Source organism: Cricetulus griseus, chromosome X (genome assembly GCF_003668045.3).
Source record: "Cricetulus griseus strain 17A/GY chromosome X, alternate assembly CriGri-PICRH-1.0, whole genome shotgun sequence".
NCBI classification, from domain to species: domain Eukaryota; kingdom Metazoa; phylum Chordata; class Mammalia; order Rodentia; family Cricetidae; genus Cricetulus; species Cricetulus griseus.
In genome coordinates, this window is record NC_048604.1 from 5268843 (window position 1) to 5285187 (window position 16345).

The 16345-nt window shown below is 46.8% G+C and overlaps 1 protein-coding gene and 1 long non-coding RNA gene across 3 annotated transcripts; one reads left to right on the plus strand and one right to left on the minus strand.

Annotated features, from left to right (window-relative positions):
* Window positions 1-607: 607 nt before the first annotated feature.
* Window positions 608-6373, minus strand: Eola1 (endothelium and lymphocyte associated ASCH domain 1). Of its 2 annotated transcripts, XM_027433412.2 has the most exons (4): window positions 6163-6373; window positions 1943-2215; window positions 1017-1175; window positions 608-807 (listed from the first exon to the last, which is right to left on the minus strand). In XM_027433412.2, exons 2-4 carry the CDS (start codon window positions 2193-2195, stop codon window positions 668-670), a joined length of 552 nt encoding a protein of 183 aa, XP_027289213.1. In that variant the 5' UTR covers window positions 2196-2215; window positions 6163-6373; the 3' UTR covers window positions 608-667. The 2 variants fall into 2 exon arrangements, with proteins under 2 accessions (XP_027289213.1, XP_027289214.1); XM_027433413.2 differs by having other exon boundaries at window positions 608-1175.
* Window positions 6374-6788: 415 nt separating this feature from the next.
* LOC113831163 lies at window positions 6789-9738 on the plus strand. Its single transcript, XR_003488501.2, has 2 exons — window positions 6789-8059; window positions 9237-9738. It is a non-coding gene; the product is annotated as an uncharacterized LOC113831163 (long non-coding RNA).
* Window positions 9739-16345: the final 6607 nt, after the last annotated feature.

The window sequence follows — 16345 nt, forward strand, 5'->3', positions numbered from 1 at the left end:
TACACCATTGGGTCCTCCTTGCCCTTTCATGGACAGCAGCAGCATTTTTATAGCAGACACACAGGTATGGCTTATATCCTGCCAGAGTAACTTCACACAACTTAGGTATCTTAAAACAGGGACTGTGTTCTCCCAGGCCCCCAACCACAGTCAATGTTACCACGGCTTTTCTGAGTCCATCAAATACTCTGTCTATCAGTCTGCCAAAGGATTACTAATATGTCCTGAAAGTCACTGATACATAGTTCACACAGCAAGCAGGGCATTGGCTTAAAAATTAGCTACAAGATAAACACTACCATATAACACTTAAACATCAACTTTATGCTACCTGATTAATATTTAGGATTTTCTAGTTTAAAAAGTAGCTAGGTAATACCCATTCTTTGTTGTCTGGGGGAACCTCTCCAAAGAACAAGAGCAAGGATGGGCTACTGTTGCTTTCCTCCATTTGATCTCCTTTTCATCACAGATTCATTAGTGCATTAGTGTTGACTCACTGCCTGGTCCCAGTCTTGTGATATGTTTCCCTGGATGCTGTTCATATACTGCATGGGGTTTGATTACAATAAAGACATGGGAAAGGACCAATGGAGCCGAGACAGTATACATTTATAATCAACACATTTATTTGTGCAATCCAGAAAAAGAAGGACTAAAGTGAACTTCAGCAAGAAGTCATTTCCTGGCAGTTTTCCTTTTCCACAAGTCCAAAGTTGTTGAGACTTTGTGGCTTCGCTGACAGAGCCACAGCAGGAGGGATGAACTCACTGATATACCCTTCATTGAGAGCATAGCAGTCTGGATCTGGGAATAGCACAGGGTAGGATGTGGTCTGCATGGTAATAGTGGCTTAGAGTCACCCTGATATTTAGAGGTTCATACTATGATGGGCTAATGGCAGAGCCATTACTTAGTTGCTTTCTTAATTGTTCTCCAGAGCATTCACTGCTCCATCCCTCCCCGCAAAGGGATCAGATGCTCTGGGATATCTACCTGGAATATATCCTTCCCACCTTTTCTAGGTATGGGCTCCAGTAACCATCTGGGGTTTGAAATTGGAGTCAGGTATTTCTGCTGCAGGTTGGTTAGCACAGCTTGATTTTCCAGTTCCACAACCTCATCGGCAGTTAAGGTTTCTGGACACTGCAAAGTCTCTCCAATGTCAATAAGTCCTGGCACAAAGACAGAAACATACAGATGTATTCGCTTCTATACAGCAAGGTTATCTTTATGACGGCAGTATCAACTGATGGGGTATAACATATCACCAAAATGATAAGAAACATGGATTTTTCTCACTGAATATTGGGGACATGACCAATTGAACTAGGGAATCCTGGGTGCAGCAGTCATAGGCCTTAAGAAAAAGGAGAGAGTGACTTGTCCTCAGTGACTCCTTGTTTAAGTGACAGTCAGGTTCTAGCATATTGCTAAGGCTGGTGTTTGTCTACTGAAAGAGTACCAGCCTCAGCTAGGAAGACTATAGTCAGTAAGATTCCTAATTATGTAACCAGATAATTGAATTAGATGCTGACTGGTGTTTTACCCAGGGTACTTGTGACAGGCATTAGAAGCCAGCAGGCAGCCTTACTCTAGATAACACTTGATTTTTTCAGTGTGTATGCTGAACTGTCACAGGCCATGCCTTTTGCACATATTCATGCACAAGTTAAATGCTACAAACAGGTACTGACTTCACACAGGCTTTCAGATCATAATGCAAACAGGATCTGAGGCCCAGAGTCAAGAGGTAAGTACGTGAGTCTGTGGAATCCAGACCTATGTATAGCAGCCTAGTTACTCCAACAGCTCTTGAGAGGCTGCTTAGAAACTTTAGCCCACACCCTCTAGTTAAAAGCAAAGCAGAGCCTGATTTGATTTGAATAGTTTTGAATCCTGTCTGAATTGTCTACTTCATATTTTGTACAGCATTGCTTACCTGCTATCACACCTCTGCCATATTTCTCTCCTTCCTGTAGTAAGGTCTGAATCTGTGTCAGGGTCATTCCCAACCTCTCTATCAGCACTTCTTGCCAGGCGTCATCTTCCCAGTCCCTGTGAGCAATGTGGATGGCGATGGTACATTTCTGATGGTTACTGAGGAGGGGACGCCAACGTGTCTCAAGAGTCTTGACTCCATTTAAGATTAAACCAGCATAGGGCTGCCGGAAGGAGAGGCAGGGAAACTTCATTTTCCTCAGAGTCTTTGAGCCTAAACACAGAAGTACACCAAAGCTTAGCTCTTCAGGCTCACGTCCATTAGGCCTCACCTTCCCCAGATGTTTCCTATGTACCCTGAAACTCCACTGAACTTGACATGCTTCCTGTTACAGGTTAATGGTGCCCTGCTCAAAGTCAGGCCTGGTGCCAATGGCTGGAGTTGGGATGATGCATGGTCCATGTCTTTGGGGAGCTCACAGAATAGGACAGAGATAGCTAGAGAAAGGTACTGGGAGAACATTGTGGCCAGTGCTGACAGAGGTCACTGGGCCGTAGGGGAACACACAGGAGGGAATGGCCATCTTGACCTAGTCAGGCTTCACATCTGATTAGGCTGGCATTAGCACAGAGGAACAATCTTAGCTTTCCTCCTTTTTCTTCCTGTCTATGTCATTGTCCCCAATACTCTTTGCTTCCTGGTCCTGTCATTATAGGTCATATAGGTCTAGAATTGTCCAGCTCCAATCTGAGCTACTGAATACCAATCCTTAAAAGCTTGATTTACTTTTGGAATTCCCTTTGACCTCAAGTAGCCTCATCTGTGTCTCCTCCTGGGTCTTGTGGGTGTCATGCTTCTCAAGCCCCTTGTCACATCCCATGACCTGAGCCTAAGGAAGTGAATGATGACACTAAGTACGAGGGTACCAATACTCATACACTGTAGGGAGTAACCCTAGCCCCGCCCAATAGTCCTGGGGCAGGTACCAGGTGGACCTGGGGACTCGCCCATAAGGGCGGGGTGAAGGAAAGCCGGGATGACGTAAGAGGGGCTTCTTAAAAGGCTGCACGTGGGGACCGCGCGCTCTCTTTGTTCTGGCTGCGCTGGCTGGGTTCTTAACCTAGCTCTGGCCTGTGTTTCACCCGGCTGTGCTTGGAAATAAAGAGACTTTAATCCAATAATACACCTTCTATGTTTTAGTTCCTAGGTGACCAGTATTTTTGGATAGTGAATTGCAAGCCCAAATGACCCAGCAAGTAAGTATGACTCTCAGGACTACCGAATAGTAGAGGGCAAAAACATGCTGGGTGAGAAAGCGATGATGTAGGGTGGCAATGACCTGACTTTGCACACCTCCTATCCAGGTCCTTACAGTCTTCGCGTCTCTTGTGAGAGGTGCACTTTGCCTTAGGAACTGTTGGAGTCATGCTGACAGAGATATGAAGTCAGAACCTCAGTTCAGTCTTAGCATACCACCCACTTTCCATTTTAATAGTGCTCTAAGTAAGGTACATGAAGCACTAAGAACACATTAACTGGGGACAGAGCCAAGGGTGACCATTTTCACATAGTGACAGCAGAAAACACAGGGGCACTGAGCACAGGTTCCATCCTGGCTCTGCTGTCTACCCATGAACAGTCTGTTTTTGGCCTTCCTGGACCTTCTTGAAATACATAACTGTAGTCTCTTGGGTCTCCTTCAGATATAAGACATGGCCCTTTTAGGATAAAATCAGTCTGCCATTTGTCTTTCTCCAGTCATATTGCAACTGGTCAAGGCTAGCAAACACTAACAGTTTTAACTGTCAACTTGACACAGCCTAGACTCACCTCAGAAGGCAGTTTCAATTGAGGGATTGCCTAGATAAGATTGGCCAGTGTGGACATCTGTGGGGGCAGTTTGCAATATTAATTATTGTAGGAGGATCCAGCCTATGTGGGCAATACCACCCAAGGAATGTGATCCTGGACTGTAAATGAAAGCTAGCGAAGCATGAGTATATAGGCAGGCAATCAAACAGCATTCTTTCTTGGTTTCTGCTCCTTGGCACAAGTAATACTGTGTTGAATAACAAACATACAGGCTTGGCTTCAAGTTTCTCCCTCGAATTCCTGCCCTCATTTCCCCCAAATGACAGGCTGTAACCTGTAAACTAACATTTTCTTTCCACATCAGATTGGCCTGTGGAAGAAAGCCTAAATATTAATCCCTAGGCAGGTGGTCCTCGGTTGTATAAACAAGATAGCTAAGCATGAGCCTGTGAGTGAGCCAGAAAGCAGTGTTCTTCCTTCTAAGTTCCTGCCTTGACTTCCCTCAATGATCAATGATGAATTGTGACCTGGAAATACAAACCAAATAGTACCGCTCCCCACAAAGCGTTTTGTCACTATTTTATCACAGTCAACAGAAATCAAAGTGTAACATTCCCCTACATTGCTTCTGCTCATGGTGTTTGTCATAGCAACAGAATGAAACTAGAACACTAACCATGCCAGTTCTGTGTCACCCAGGACCATCCTATCACTCATTCTAGGTCCTAGAATACAGGACCTCTGTCCTGTCAGTCTGCTCTTGCTCAGCATCAGTTTTTCCATTCCATGAGTGGATGGTTCTGCTTCTGAGGACAGTGACTGTACACCTTTTACCACACAATGAAAGTCCCTTTTGTGAGCCACTCAAGCCTCCAGGCCTCCCCTGCCTTCTTTACCCAGTGCTCACAGCAGACATCTCCAAGGACTGGTGCGTACACAAGTCTCTACTTCCTTTGACCCTCCCTATCATATGATCAGCTCCTTTTGTATTCCATGCCCCGGCACTCCTCTCAAACCTGCTTTTACAGGGAGAACAACTTGGCCCATGGCAACTCCGTAGTCACAGCACATCATACCTCAGCATTCTGGCTGCCCCTATCCTAGGCTTCCAAGATGCTCACTGGCCTGCTCTGGCTGCTATGACATGGCACACACCTTGCTACTCAGGTGACTGAGCCAGGCTGTTGGACTTGGGAATTCAACTTCTATGAACCCAATTCCCCCAGTTTTCCCTTTGTAAGTGAGGTTATAGTCTGTCCTATTTTTGTTGCCTAGATGTAGTAGTGCTTACGCTTTCCCTTTCCTCCTCCAACCACCTGGTATATGGCAGTACTTGCATGTGAATGCTTCCTTAAACACCATCTTCCATTACCTCCACAGCCACCATCCTTTCAAGCCCCTACCATGCACTGCCTTTCCAATCACTATTTTTCAGAGGCCCTGTGCTATGAAACTTGTCTGCCACACTGCACGTAGAATGACCTTGGTACTGAGGTCATCAGATCATCTCATTCTTTGGCTGAAACCTGTCAAAAGGTCCTGTTCCAACCAGCCCAGCATCTACCCATTTCAGTAGGCCCCTTGTAATCTGGCTGCCCAACCTAGACATCTGCTCTCTTCCCACATCATTCACTACCCTGCAGCCAAACCAGCTGAGTGCCCTTCTGCAGGGTTCTGCAAACAAGTCTGCTCTGTGGATGAATAAGTTCCCCTCTTTGGCTTGTCTCCACTTCTCCACCTGCACAAGCAGAAGGTAGATACGGAGAAAACGTCAAGTAAAAAGATAGTTATGTTGGCTATCGGCTGGACGAAAAGCTTCTACTCAGCAAATTTTGGAGATCAACAATTAGGGCTGGCCTTACAAAGAACACACATGTGCGGTCCCTTTCTGGCTGGAACAAGGACAACCTGATGTAGAAAGTTAATTCTGCAGGTGGTTCCCATTATTAAGCCAAGCATGCAGGATCTAGCAGCAGAATAAAATAACGCTGCACAGGATGTGGTTGCATGGAAATGTCCAGGTGTACCGAATCCCAGTGCTTTCAATGTTATTGGTAGATGACACAGGGAATAATACCAAAAGCCACAGATAGGCACCCCTCACAGTCTAGGGTCTCAGTAAGTTGATAGCCTAAAAGTAAGGAGGGACCAGTGCCTGTGGAGTAGCATACATGGTCTCCATCCCCCTGCATCCACACTTTGGAGAGACAGTGAAATGCTGGCAAGATGGGGCAGGCAAAGACCAGCCTTGGGCTAGACCAGCCTTGGGATAGCCCTGCTGCGTTCTGAGTTGCACAGGCACGGAAGCTGGAGCCTGGGGTACCTTCAGTTGGGATGGGGAAAGCTCACAGACTCTCTGACTTAGAGGTTAACTGTCCTTTTCTTGCTGTGGGTCTCTTCAGCCTTACCGCTTAGCAGTCAGCCGACTCCAGTTTACAGCACAGTCCTCCACCTTCCAGCGTTCCAGGGAGGCCTCCAGTACCAATGGCTCCTAGACGTGGGTGGCTAAAATTGGTTATAAAGAAACCATTTGGCTAGTGCCGGCCAACGTTCTGGGTCTTTAACTCTAATTGCTATAAGTAGAGGGACAAGCGCAGAGACGAATCCCCGCCCCTACGCACACAGTCTTGCGTAAGCACGCACACCATATCCATTTACGTGTCTAAACATTCGCAGCCAATTAAAACTACAGGCACCATTCGTGCATCAGGGATAGGAAGACACGGACTTACGTAATTCAGCAGTAAGCCACACTGGATGTTGGGACTTTGTGGGACTTACCGGTTTCTTAAAGTAATCTGGCAGGTGGCTGGGAAGGGAAAAAAGTGAGAAAAGGAATCTGGGATTTAGTCGGATGGGTCTGCAAAAACACACGGAAGTAGGAGTAGAGTGCCTTGCAGCAGGAGGTGCGGGGTGGGAACTGTGAGCGCAGAGGCTTGTTGAGGAAGGGCTTGGGAAGAGCTGTGAGCCATGAGGTTTGGGATTGGGGCGGGGCGGGCGCGGGCGGGGCGGGCGGGGGCTGTGAGCACCGGGTAGGAGTTGGGAATCCGAGTTGGTACACTGAAGAATCACTTGGCAAAAGATCGGAATTGCCAGTGCTTGTAGTCTGGGCAGGGCAATGATCCGAGTTAGGCGGGGTGTTAGTGCTGCCTGCATGAGTGAGGCTACCGCGATACTAGGGTGGAACTGTGGATCCCAAGTTAGTTTGGCCCGGGTCTGCTTAAGGAGAAGGAAAGGGTTGTGCATGCTGAAATGGCAGTGGTGGGCCAGACTGTGGATGCTCAGCAAAGTGGGAAGGGCGTCAAAGAACCAGCCAGGGCTGTGAGTGGCGAGATAGGTTGACAGAGCTGATCTTTGGATCCTGGCATTTGTGATGGAGGGCTACAGGAGGAGGAGGGGGGGAATGCCTATGTTTGCTGAATTAGGAATGGTGGGGGAGGCTGTGTATGCTGAGGTACAGCTTGTGGGAAGATCAGTGATTGGTGACATATGAAGTAAGAATAGAGCTTTGGATGGTGACGTAATAAAGGCCCAAGGACTCTGAAAGAGAAGGAAGGGGCCGTTTGTGGTGATGTGAGTGACAGCGGGGCATGCATTCTGGGTTGGTAGTGGTGGGTGGTATTGTGTGTGTTGATGTCCAGGGGTGGGCATGGCTCTGCATGCTGAGGTTGGAGTGGTGGGTGGTGGTGAAAGTCTTGCCCTAGGCATTTAGGGTCTCCAGAGTACAAGGAAGAGGCTGTAGGTATTAACTTATGGAGAGAGAGGGCGACCTTTGGATAGTGACATACTATGGCCACTGGAAGGAGAAGAGCAAGACTGTATGCTGAAGTAGGAGTGGTGACCTAGGGTGTGTCTCAACAGTAACAGGGATGGTTGTCAATGGTAAGATATGAAGTCGGCCTGAGGCGTTGGACGGACATTAGATACAATGCGATTCAGGGCCATTGGACGTGGGGGGCGGAGCCGTGCAGGTTGAAGTGAGGGTAACTAGTAAAGTTGTGAGTGCTGACCCAGTTGGGTGAGGCCTTGGGAGAAGCAGGGCAGTGTTGTGAGCTGTGGATCCTGTCACACTACAGTTTGCACTGCTGATGAAGGACTGGGCTGTGAGTGCTGACCTCTGTGGCTGGGTCCTTGGGAGCAGTGGTATAGAAAGTGGGAAGTGAGCATTGAGTTCTAACCTCACAGAGGAGATGCTAACGGAGAAGCAGCGCTGATGGAGTTGACGATAACTAGGGGCAGAGATGAAGGACAAGCAGGGGGCTGCGAGTGCTGTGGTAGAGCTGGAGGAGCTTCTGTGAGACCCAGGTAAGGCTGTAGTGGCAGAGCTGGGTGGGATAGGAAGAAGCTCAGGGCAGAGCTGTGGGTTACGAGGTAAGGCATTTGAAGTGGGGCTGCAGGAAAAGGAGCAGAGCAAGACGGGGAGAGCTGACGTAGAAATGGGGGCAGTGACGTGTGTGGCTGGATAGATGTGTGAGGCTTTGGGAGGAGTGTGGTAGGGCAAGGACCTTTTAGGTACAGTCTAAGAGGCTTGGAGTGGCTAGGTGTAATTGGAAGCAGTCATTCAGAGATTATGAGGCCTTCTTAAGTAAGGCAAAATGGCAAGGAAAGGGTGACTTAGGGACCTACCCATATTCTGAGGGGACTCTAGGTGGGGGGCACTATAGGGGGTGTGAATGCTGCAAAAAGGCCAGGAACTTTTGTCTGGGACCTATGTGGCCTTAGGCTGGGTCTTACTAGGTAAGGCTGAATTCCTGAAGTCAAGCTGTTTTTACTCCAGGAACCACTCACTGTCCAAAATTGCCAATGGCCCTGATCTTATTAAGGCTTATTTCAAATGTGAGCTTGGCAGACAAGCTCTGGGTCCCTACTTCTGCTATACCTGTAAGAAAATATGGTCCTCTTCCAGGTTGCTAGGGCTACTTCCTGAGGACAGTCTTCGTCTGTTGCCTGGCTCTTTCCTGAGAGTCTGAATGAGACTGTCCTGGATATATCCTCTCCAGCTTCAACTTCTCTCTAACCCCACCAGTCTTTTAGGTGTTCTTGTTTGAGAGTCTCAATATAAGATGTAAATCTCAGCTCTCTTCATCTATATTCTGTAGTGTACATAAGGGCTATGCTGTGCACTTCCTTGTCTCTGACCCAAGAGACTTCACTAGGTCAACTTCTTTGGACTACTCAGTGTCCATACTCTGCAATGTTTATCTCACTTCTGTCTTAGTTGTCCCATTCCTTCGAGACACAGCTTCACCATCTAATGCCTAGAATTTAGATACTTTCAGTCTCCTAGCTCTGAAAGCATTTTGCAAGGATCCCCATGTCTCTTTCATTAGGCTCATGGAACCCACCTAAGACTGTACCTGTTATCTCAGAGAAAGAAAGGGTTTCTGAGTTCTCCAAAGCAAAGGGGAGAGAATCTATGTAGCATGTTAGAACTTAAATACCACTTGCCCAGTTTCCCTTCTGTGTTGGCTTCTCCCACCAGGCTTCTTCCTCCTTGGATGACTGCCAGCTTCCTACCTGACAGCTGACCACATACTTGGAGCCATTTCAAATCATGAGCCAGGGCACCCTGAATGTACACTGCTCCTCCCCCTGTACCCTGCTGTACCAAAGAACTGGAACTTGCCCAAGGAACCACATCCTTGAAGTAGCTGTCTTGTACTGGGGAGCTATAGAAGGGCTCCCTATCCTGACTCACACAATTTCCTGAGAGTATGTGTAACACGAAAAAGACCCAGAGACAGATATTGGGGTTGAAGCTTCAAGCTGAAGATCAGAGAAGCAAAACAGCAGCCACTAGCTCTTACCTCTACCTCAGTCTGAAAGGGCCGTCTTGTCCTCAGCGTGACTGAACTCTCCACACAACCTCAGACTGCAATCCTGTCTCCACCAAGCCTCAAACTGCAATCCTCTACTGTAGCCTCTCCCTTTTATACATTTCAAATCCTGAGATTAAAGGCATGTGATCTTAAGTGCTGTGATCACCTTTGTGTGAGCTGTTTCTCTTTAGGACTGGATCTATTTCATGTAGCTCAGTGTGGCCGTGAATGAACAGAGATCCCTCTGATTCTTTTGAGTCTTGGGATTAAGGGTGTGTGCTACCACCACTAACTCTATGGTTAGCTAGTACTATGGCTGCTGGGGTTAAAGGTGTATGGTACCGCTGTCTGACCTCTATGACTGTGGCTACCTTTGCTTTCTGCACCCTCAGGCAAAATTTAATAAGTCATAAATAATAAGTATGCTGTAGTGAGTATGTTGAGTGGGACACACACCACCACACAGCTTCCTCTGGTGCCAGATTGAAGAGCAGAAGCCTGATCTATTCTCTGACATGAAAGTACAAGGTCAGTTTTCTGCTGCAGTACTCTCTGGGCCTTGGAAGAATCACCTCCCTGGGTTATAGGTTGTGTCCAATAGCAATTCCCCTGGATACTAGAGTCTCCGTCTCTCTTGACTTTCATTTGAAATATAAATTTACTACTATGGTGGTTTGAATGTAATTGGTCCCCATAAACTCGTAGGGAGTAGCACTATCAGGAGTGTCGCTTTGTTGGAGTAGGTATGGTCTTCTTGGAAGACGTGTGTCACTGTGGGGTGGGTTTTGAGCTCTCATATATGCCTCAAAGCCACGGCCAGTGCTTCAGATCACTTCCTGTTGCCTCTGAGTCAAGATATAAGGACTCTCAGCTCCAGCACCATGTCTGCCTGTGTGCTGTCATATTTCATCATGATGATAATGGACTGACCCTCTGAAAATGTAAGCCACTACAATTCAGTGTTTTTTTCTTTTTTAAAATTAATTCATTTTTACATTCCAATCCTAGTTCCCTCTCTCTCCTCTTCTTCTGCTTAAATGTTTTCTTTATAAGAGTTGCCATGGTCATAGTGTCTCTTCACAGCAATAGAAACCCTAAGACAACCAGCAATCCTGGAATGATCTGCTTTCTAACCACTCCTGTCAGATCACATTCTCTTTAAGGACTGCCTTCTTGACTACTGCTCTCATAGTGCCCCAGTGGGCACTCACCCAGCACTCTTAATCATCCCATGGAACATCAAGCCTTGATATCTTTCCCCACCTAACATTGTATGGCTCTTGCATGATTGCTATAGAGATAATGCCCAGTAAGCAATGTCATTTCCATAATATCTTCTGTGCTTCGAGCTCAGTGGCTCTCAATCTTCCTAACACTGTGACCCTTTAATACAATTCCTCATGTTGTGGTGTCCCCAATCATAAAACTGTTTTCATTGCTACTTCATAACTACAATTTTGCAACTGTTATGAATCGTTATGTAACCCACAGGTTGAGAGCCACTGTCCTAGACCATAATTCCTTTGTCTCAACTCCTTTTGCACCAAAGAAAGGTTTCCCTTCCCTTGCTTATTTGACTCGGAAATCAGGATGAAGGTGCCCTCCACAAGAGAGGGTTCATTTTTGTTTATGTCCTAAGTGCTAGGTTCCATGAATATGTCATTTCCTTGACCCAGATTTGTATCATCCCTTCAGATATTCCTTAGTCAGTCTAGCTTCTTTCTCTGGGAAACACCTTTGGCACATTTCCCCCCTCAGTTACTTTTCTTGTTTGGTTGGAATGATAGGGACCACTTTTGAAGTCTGTGTACTATTCCTGTGATGAGTATCTGTTTCAGTTACCTTGACTCTTCTGCACCAGGGATACTTTGCTTTTGTTTAGGGCTACAATTGGCTGAGTATTAGCCAAGTGCTTGTACATATATCTACATGACAAAGAATATCCCATTGCCCATCCCTGGAGCCCATAGCCTTCCAATTCTGGTGAGTGTTTCCTCAGAAGTAGGTGCTCAGGTACTGTGACTCCTATAGAAGGACTTGTCTTTCTTCTCTTACATTTGTTGTGTACCCATACTTATCCATGGCTACATGACCTTACAGACTACACATGCTGGAGAAGCTCTGGGGATCTATGTGGTGATGGTGAGCTTGTTTTTTGTCTGTCTTGCCATTCCTGTTGTGTCCCCACTCCTTCTGATCCTGTGCTTGCTTGTTTCCCAGATTCCCTTCCACGACCTTTTTTCTTCCTCATCCAGGCAAATGGGATCATATGGTACCACCCTGAGTCATACATTTATTACTGATTTTGACATTTCATAGTGATACATTTATTACTGATTTTGACATTTCATATGGACAAGAAAAAGCCATGTCCCAGGAACCCTAGACATGGATGGGCTACTTACACTCTATTGGGTTGATTTTGTTTTGTCACAAAGTATATGTGGATGGGAAGGAGTGGCACTTTGGTGAACCTGCAAAATGTGGCAGGCTTTGTAACAACACAAAAGTAACTAATACATGGCTCTAAAGTATTTCATCAGCTTTAAGTTTGAGGGTTTCCAATCTCTTCCTTCCAATCTCTTCCGCTACCTTTCATTTCCTTCTTTCTTTCTTCTGATATTTCAGTCACAAAAATAACATATGACCCATGTGTCCTGCTGGACAGAGGGCTTCAAATGGCTTGTGACTATGTGGTCCTGCTCATTTGGTTCTATGAATCAGGGGTTTGTGGGCAAGCTCTGGAGGACAAGGTACTAGATAAGAATTGTCCTAGTGTGCTTTCTTTAGAAGTCTCGTTCTTCCACATGTATACTTACAAGCTTGCTCTGGGAACTCTGAAAACATGGAAAGGTAGAATACAGACAAGGGACTTGAATAAGGCCATTTCAAAGAAACAACAGGGGTTTGAGTTTATTCATAATACCTCTGCTCCTTTGTCTTTGTATTTTCTTCATTCCATTGAGTTAATGCTGTCTGATTATTTTATCTAGTATTTTCTGTTGTATTAATAACTTCTGTTTTAAAAGGATCTTAACAGAACTAAGTTGATATTCTCACTAGGTCTGAAGCCTGATATGGAGTATTTTGATTAGAAGTCTTTCCTCACTAAAGGCCAACAAACAAATTCACAGGAAATGGACCATCTCACTTTGAATTTAATGACATCATTTGTTCAGAACTATAAGTACAGAGGACCTACTGAGGCCATATTTCAGATGAACTTCCTTGAACTACCAGGTATAAACCTCACACAGGACAAGGTATACACTACTTCTGTTGAATTATTCCCATTTTCTGGATGCAGCACACAGCTGTAGGTCACTTGGAAGATGTGCTTTGGGTGCATTCAAGCATCTGCACGTTGTGATGCTGCAGTAGTACCAGTCTTGGGGACCTGAATACCTTTCTAGCCATCAGACATAGGTCTAGAAACTGGACTAGGGGCTGAAACAAAGCAGAGTGTTGGCTGCTTTGTTGGAGTAGCAGACCTCATGCATCTTCCCTCCCTCTCTCTCACCATTCTGGAGATGAGTGTTGGTCTTGTGTTCTGTGTACCCATAAGGAGGCCACATTGACATTTCATGTGTCACCTGTATCTTGAGCTCTTCTGGCTGCTCAGTGTTCATTTTTGCATCTGACCTTTTGTTTTGCTTCAGGCCTATCCCTAAGATGTAGGCTAGAAGAGATGATTCCTCATCAAAAGCCTCTGAGTCAACCCCTGTGAGTCACCACAGTAGCATAGACACCAGCACCCTTCTCCAGTGTCACTGGAGATGGTATCCCTAAGTGTCTCAGGTATCTGGAAGCTCTTGTCAGCCACAACTGTTCTGCCTCTCCATAGTACAGCCCTTGCAGCAAATCTGTAATGTGAACCTGGCATGCATGTTATGCCTATGGCTGACAGCGTGGCACTTAATGCTAATCGCTTCCTGGGTAGATTCAGGGAGCTAATTGACCCTTTGATTGCCTGGAGCTCTGGAAGCAGGTGTGTCACGTCGGGTCAACCAGTAAGCCCAGGACTAGGGAGCTAGTAGAGCTATGCTTTTATTTGATCCATCTCCCATAGATGTATCAGGAAGGAGCAGAATTGAGAAGGATGGGGCCCAACATGTCGGCCTTGACCACTCAGGCAGGCAGGTGCAGAACAAAACTTGCTCTCACACTCACACTGTGTTGAGCCCGGTTGTTGGTGTCATATCCTTGCAGCACCTGAAACACAACAGACCCTGGGGGCCATAATGACTGACTGACTGACACACAGACTGAATGAATGAATGAAGGAAGGAAGGACTGAATGACTGATGGGTGCTTTGGAAAGTGGAGAGTGTCAGCTGAGAAGCACAAGGATGCAGCAGCAGTCTTCAAGCAGCAGGTTCATTTTACCCCAAGCTGCCCTTTGCCCCAGATTGCACTTGCTAGGAGATGCTTGCCCCTGCCCCTTGTGTGTTAGTCCACTGTCTGGATGGTAAGTACTTCCATGACAGATACTTACAGGGAATCTGGAGAGCTGCTAGCATGGGGGTGTGCACAGCCTGCGGGAAGACAGCATGTCGTCCAGCATCATGACACACCACAGAGTGAGGTCAGCAGGCACTGCCCTGTCTGACACTCCCTGCAGGTGCACACTCAGCCCTACACTGCTCACAGGGATGCTGGGTGGGTTGTCTTCTTGATCTTTCAGAAATCTGACTTCAGCAGAGGGAGCAGGAGTTAGGAAAGTGAAGAAGGACTTGAGCTATGCACAGAGAGCTCCCAAGGCCTCACAGAAGAGGTCACTCCAGCTGGCTCATGAGGTCCAGAGCATTTTGTTAGGGGGACTTCAGCAGACCCAATCTGGGGTGGTTTCTAGAGATGGAGAACGGACCAAGGATGGAGAAGATGAATGTGTGAAGCAAGGTGGTGGCAGTGAGGGTAAGGAAATCAGATGGGCTTCAATTCCTGCAGAAGCATGGGCCAGACTAAGGTCTGCCTTTGGGTTTCACAGTGAGTGTTGGGTACAGGTGAAGAGTCACTTGTTTCTCTGATGAGGTTTTGATGCTGGGCTCATTTGGCTAGTCAGCCTCTGACTGACTTTTGTGTGCCTCTGATGCGCCCTGAGTATGACAGGAGAGCCACTGAGAGGATAAGCTACAGCCCATGAGAGTGTGTGGGCAAGATACTTGCACTTGCTTCACCTTCTGCTGCATCCAGAACATGCCAGAATAGCTGCTGCAAAGTCAGAAGGCATGGTGTGGGTTTGCCCAGGCTTCTATTGCATGGCCTGAACTGCCACTGTGTGGAGGACAAGGCTGGATTTAATCAGATAGTTCCCCCATGGACTGCCTCTAAACAGGAGAATCGGTGGTCGTGGACACAAGATGATTGGGGAGGGGGCCTTGAATGTGTGCAAATGATCTTTGCAGAAAGCTGTAGGAAAAGGCCCTCTTGATGGATGAACCAAAGCCTCCACTTGCTAGTGGATGTCCATGGTCTTGAGCAGGACATTTCCTCATAGTGCCATCTGCTGGCCTAGTCCTGCAACTTCACTGTACATTAAAGCTGGGGCCCATCCGAGGCCGGGCAAGTGAGCACATTCTATGGCATTAGTTCTGCCATGCTTGGGGAGCAGGAGGAGAGGTCGGGGTGCTTTGCCTTCTCCGTGGAATCTTGTGAGACATTTCCTCTCCACTGCCCCCATGCTCCTCCCTCGTCCACCTTCCTTCTGGGCTCCAGGTTTTCAGATGAGAAGCTCCACCCTATTTGTCTTCGGAATGCCATATAGGATCATTCCTCTTTTACTGCTTGGCAGATTGTTTTCCTGTTCTCAGAGATTTGGTGTGGTTTTGCTGTAGGTTTATCTGCTGTAGGTTTATTAATCTGTTTCAGGCTTGCTAAGGTTCTGTATCTGTTTCAGGCTGGCAGCTTCTGACATGTGTCTTTCCACAGTTTGTTCTTTTTTCTGTTCTTGCTCCTTGTAGTGTGCTTAGAGCTGCACACCACCTCAGCTTCTGGAGACCCTGTGACAGACACATTCGGTTTCTCTCTATAGTCTTATGTGTGTCTGAAGCTCTGCCCTGTGTTATGGTGTGTGTGAACATACAATCTCATTTTTTTTTAAGGGTGACTCCCTCAGGGTGCAATTTCTAGGGTTGTTGGGTATACATTTGATTTTTGAGATATTGCCGAACTTTGTTCAAAGTACTCCGTATTTACCCAGGACATTTCCTCTGGTTCATTACTCTGCTCACCCGTTTCTGCTACTTAGACCGTTGCTGCTGATGTCTTTATACTTCAGCTGTCAGACTTTTAAGGGGCGACCAAGTGTCTCAAACAGGACTAGAATCTGATCAGACTTGACACAGCTCTCCTCTGAAGGCAGCAAACTGAAGTGGCTTTCTGAGCAATCAGCTTCCAGAGCAGAGTTCATGACATTGTGTCTATTTGAGGGTTCTTGTGAGCTGTGTTAGGAAAAGGTGTTAAGTGAGGCAGTTTCTATATAGATCAGTGTAGCAGACTGGGTGTGAGGCAGCCCTGTGTCTCTATCTCTCTCCATGAGAGCAAGGCAGCATTGAAACCAAAGTTGAGGAGGCTTTTCTGTGGGCTCCTGGGGCATTATCAGAGGATTCGTTTTATTCCTGTCTGGCAGGAAGCTAAGAGGTTGTGACTCGAGAATCCCGGGGTGCAGGAACGTGAGGGAACTGAACAGTAGGGTCACAGGAGTTAATGCTGGAATGCATGAGTGACATACAGTCACAGGTCCATAAAATCCATCAGACAAGTTCTCAGTGTC

What these genes read in the sequence shown, in the direction of transcription:
- Eola1 (XM_027433412.2), bottom strand. Translation starts at nt 2,195, where the DNA reads ATGAAGTTTCCCTGCCTCTCCTTCCGGCAGCCCTATGCTGGTTTAATC. An exon ending in TGGCAGAGGTGTGATAGCAG is followed by an intron (nt 1,176 to 1,942) that starts GTAAGCAATGCT and finishes TCTTTGTGCCAG; the next exon opens with GACTTATTGACATTGGAGAG. An exon ending in GGAGCCCATACCTAGAAAAG is followed by an intron (nt 808 to 1,016) that starts GTGGGAAGGATA and finishes TGCTATTCCCAG; the next exon opens with ATCCAGACTGCTATGCTCTC.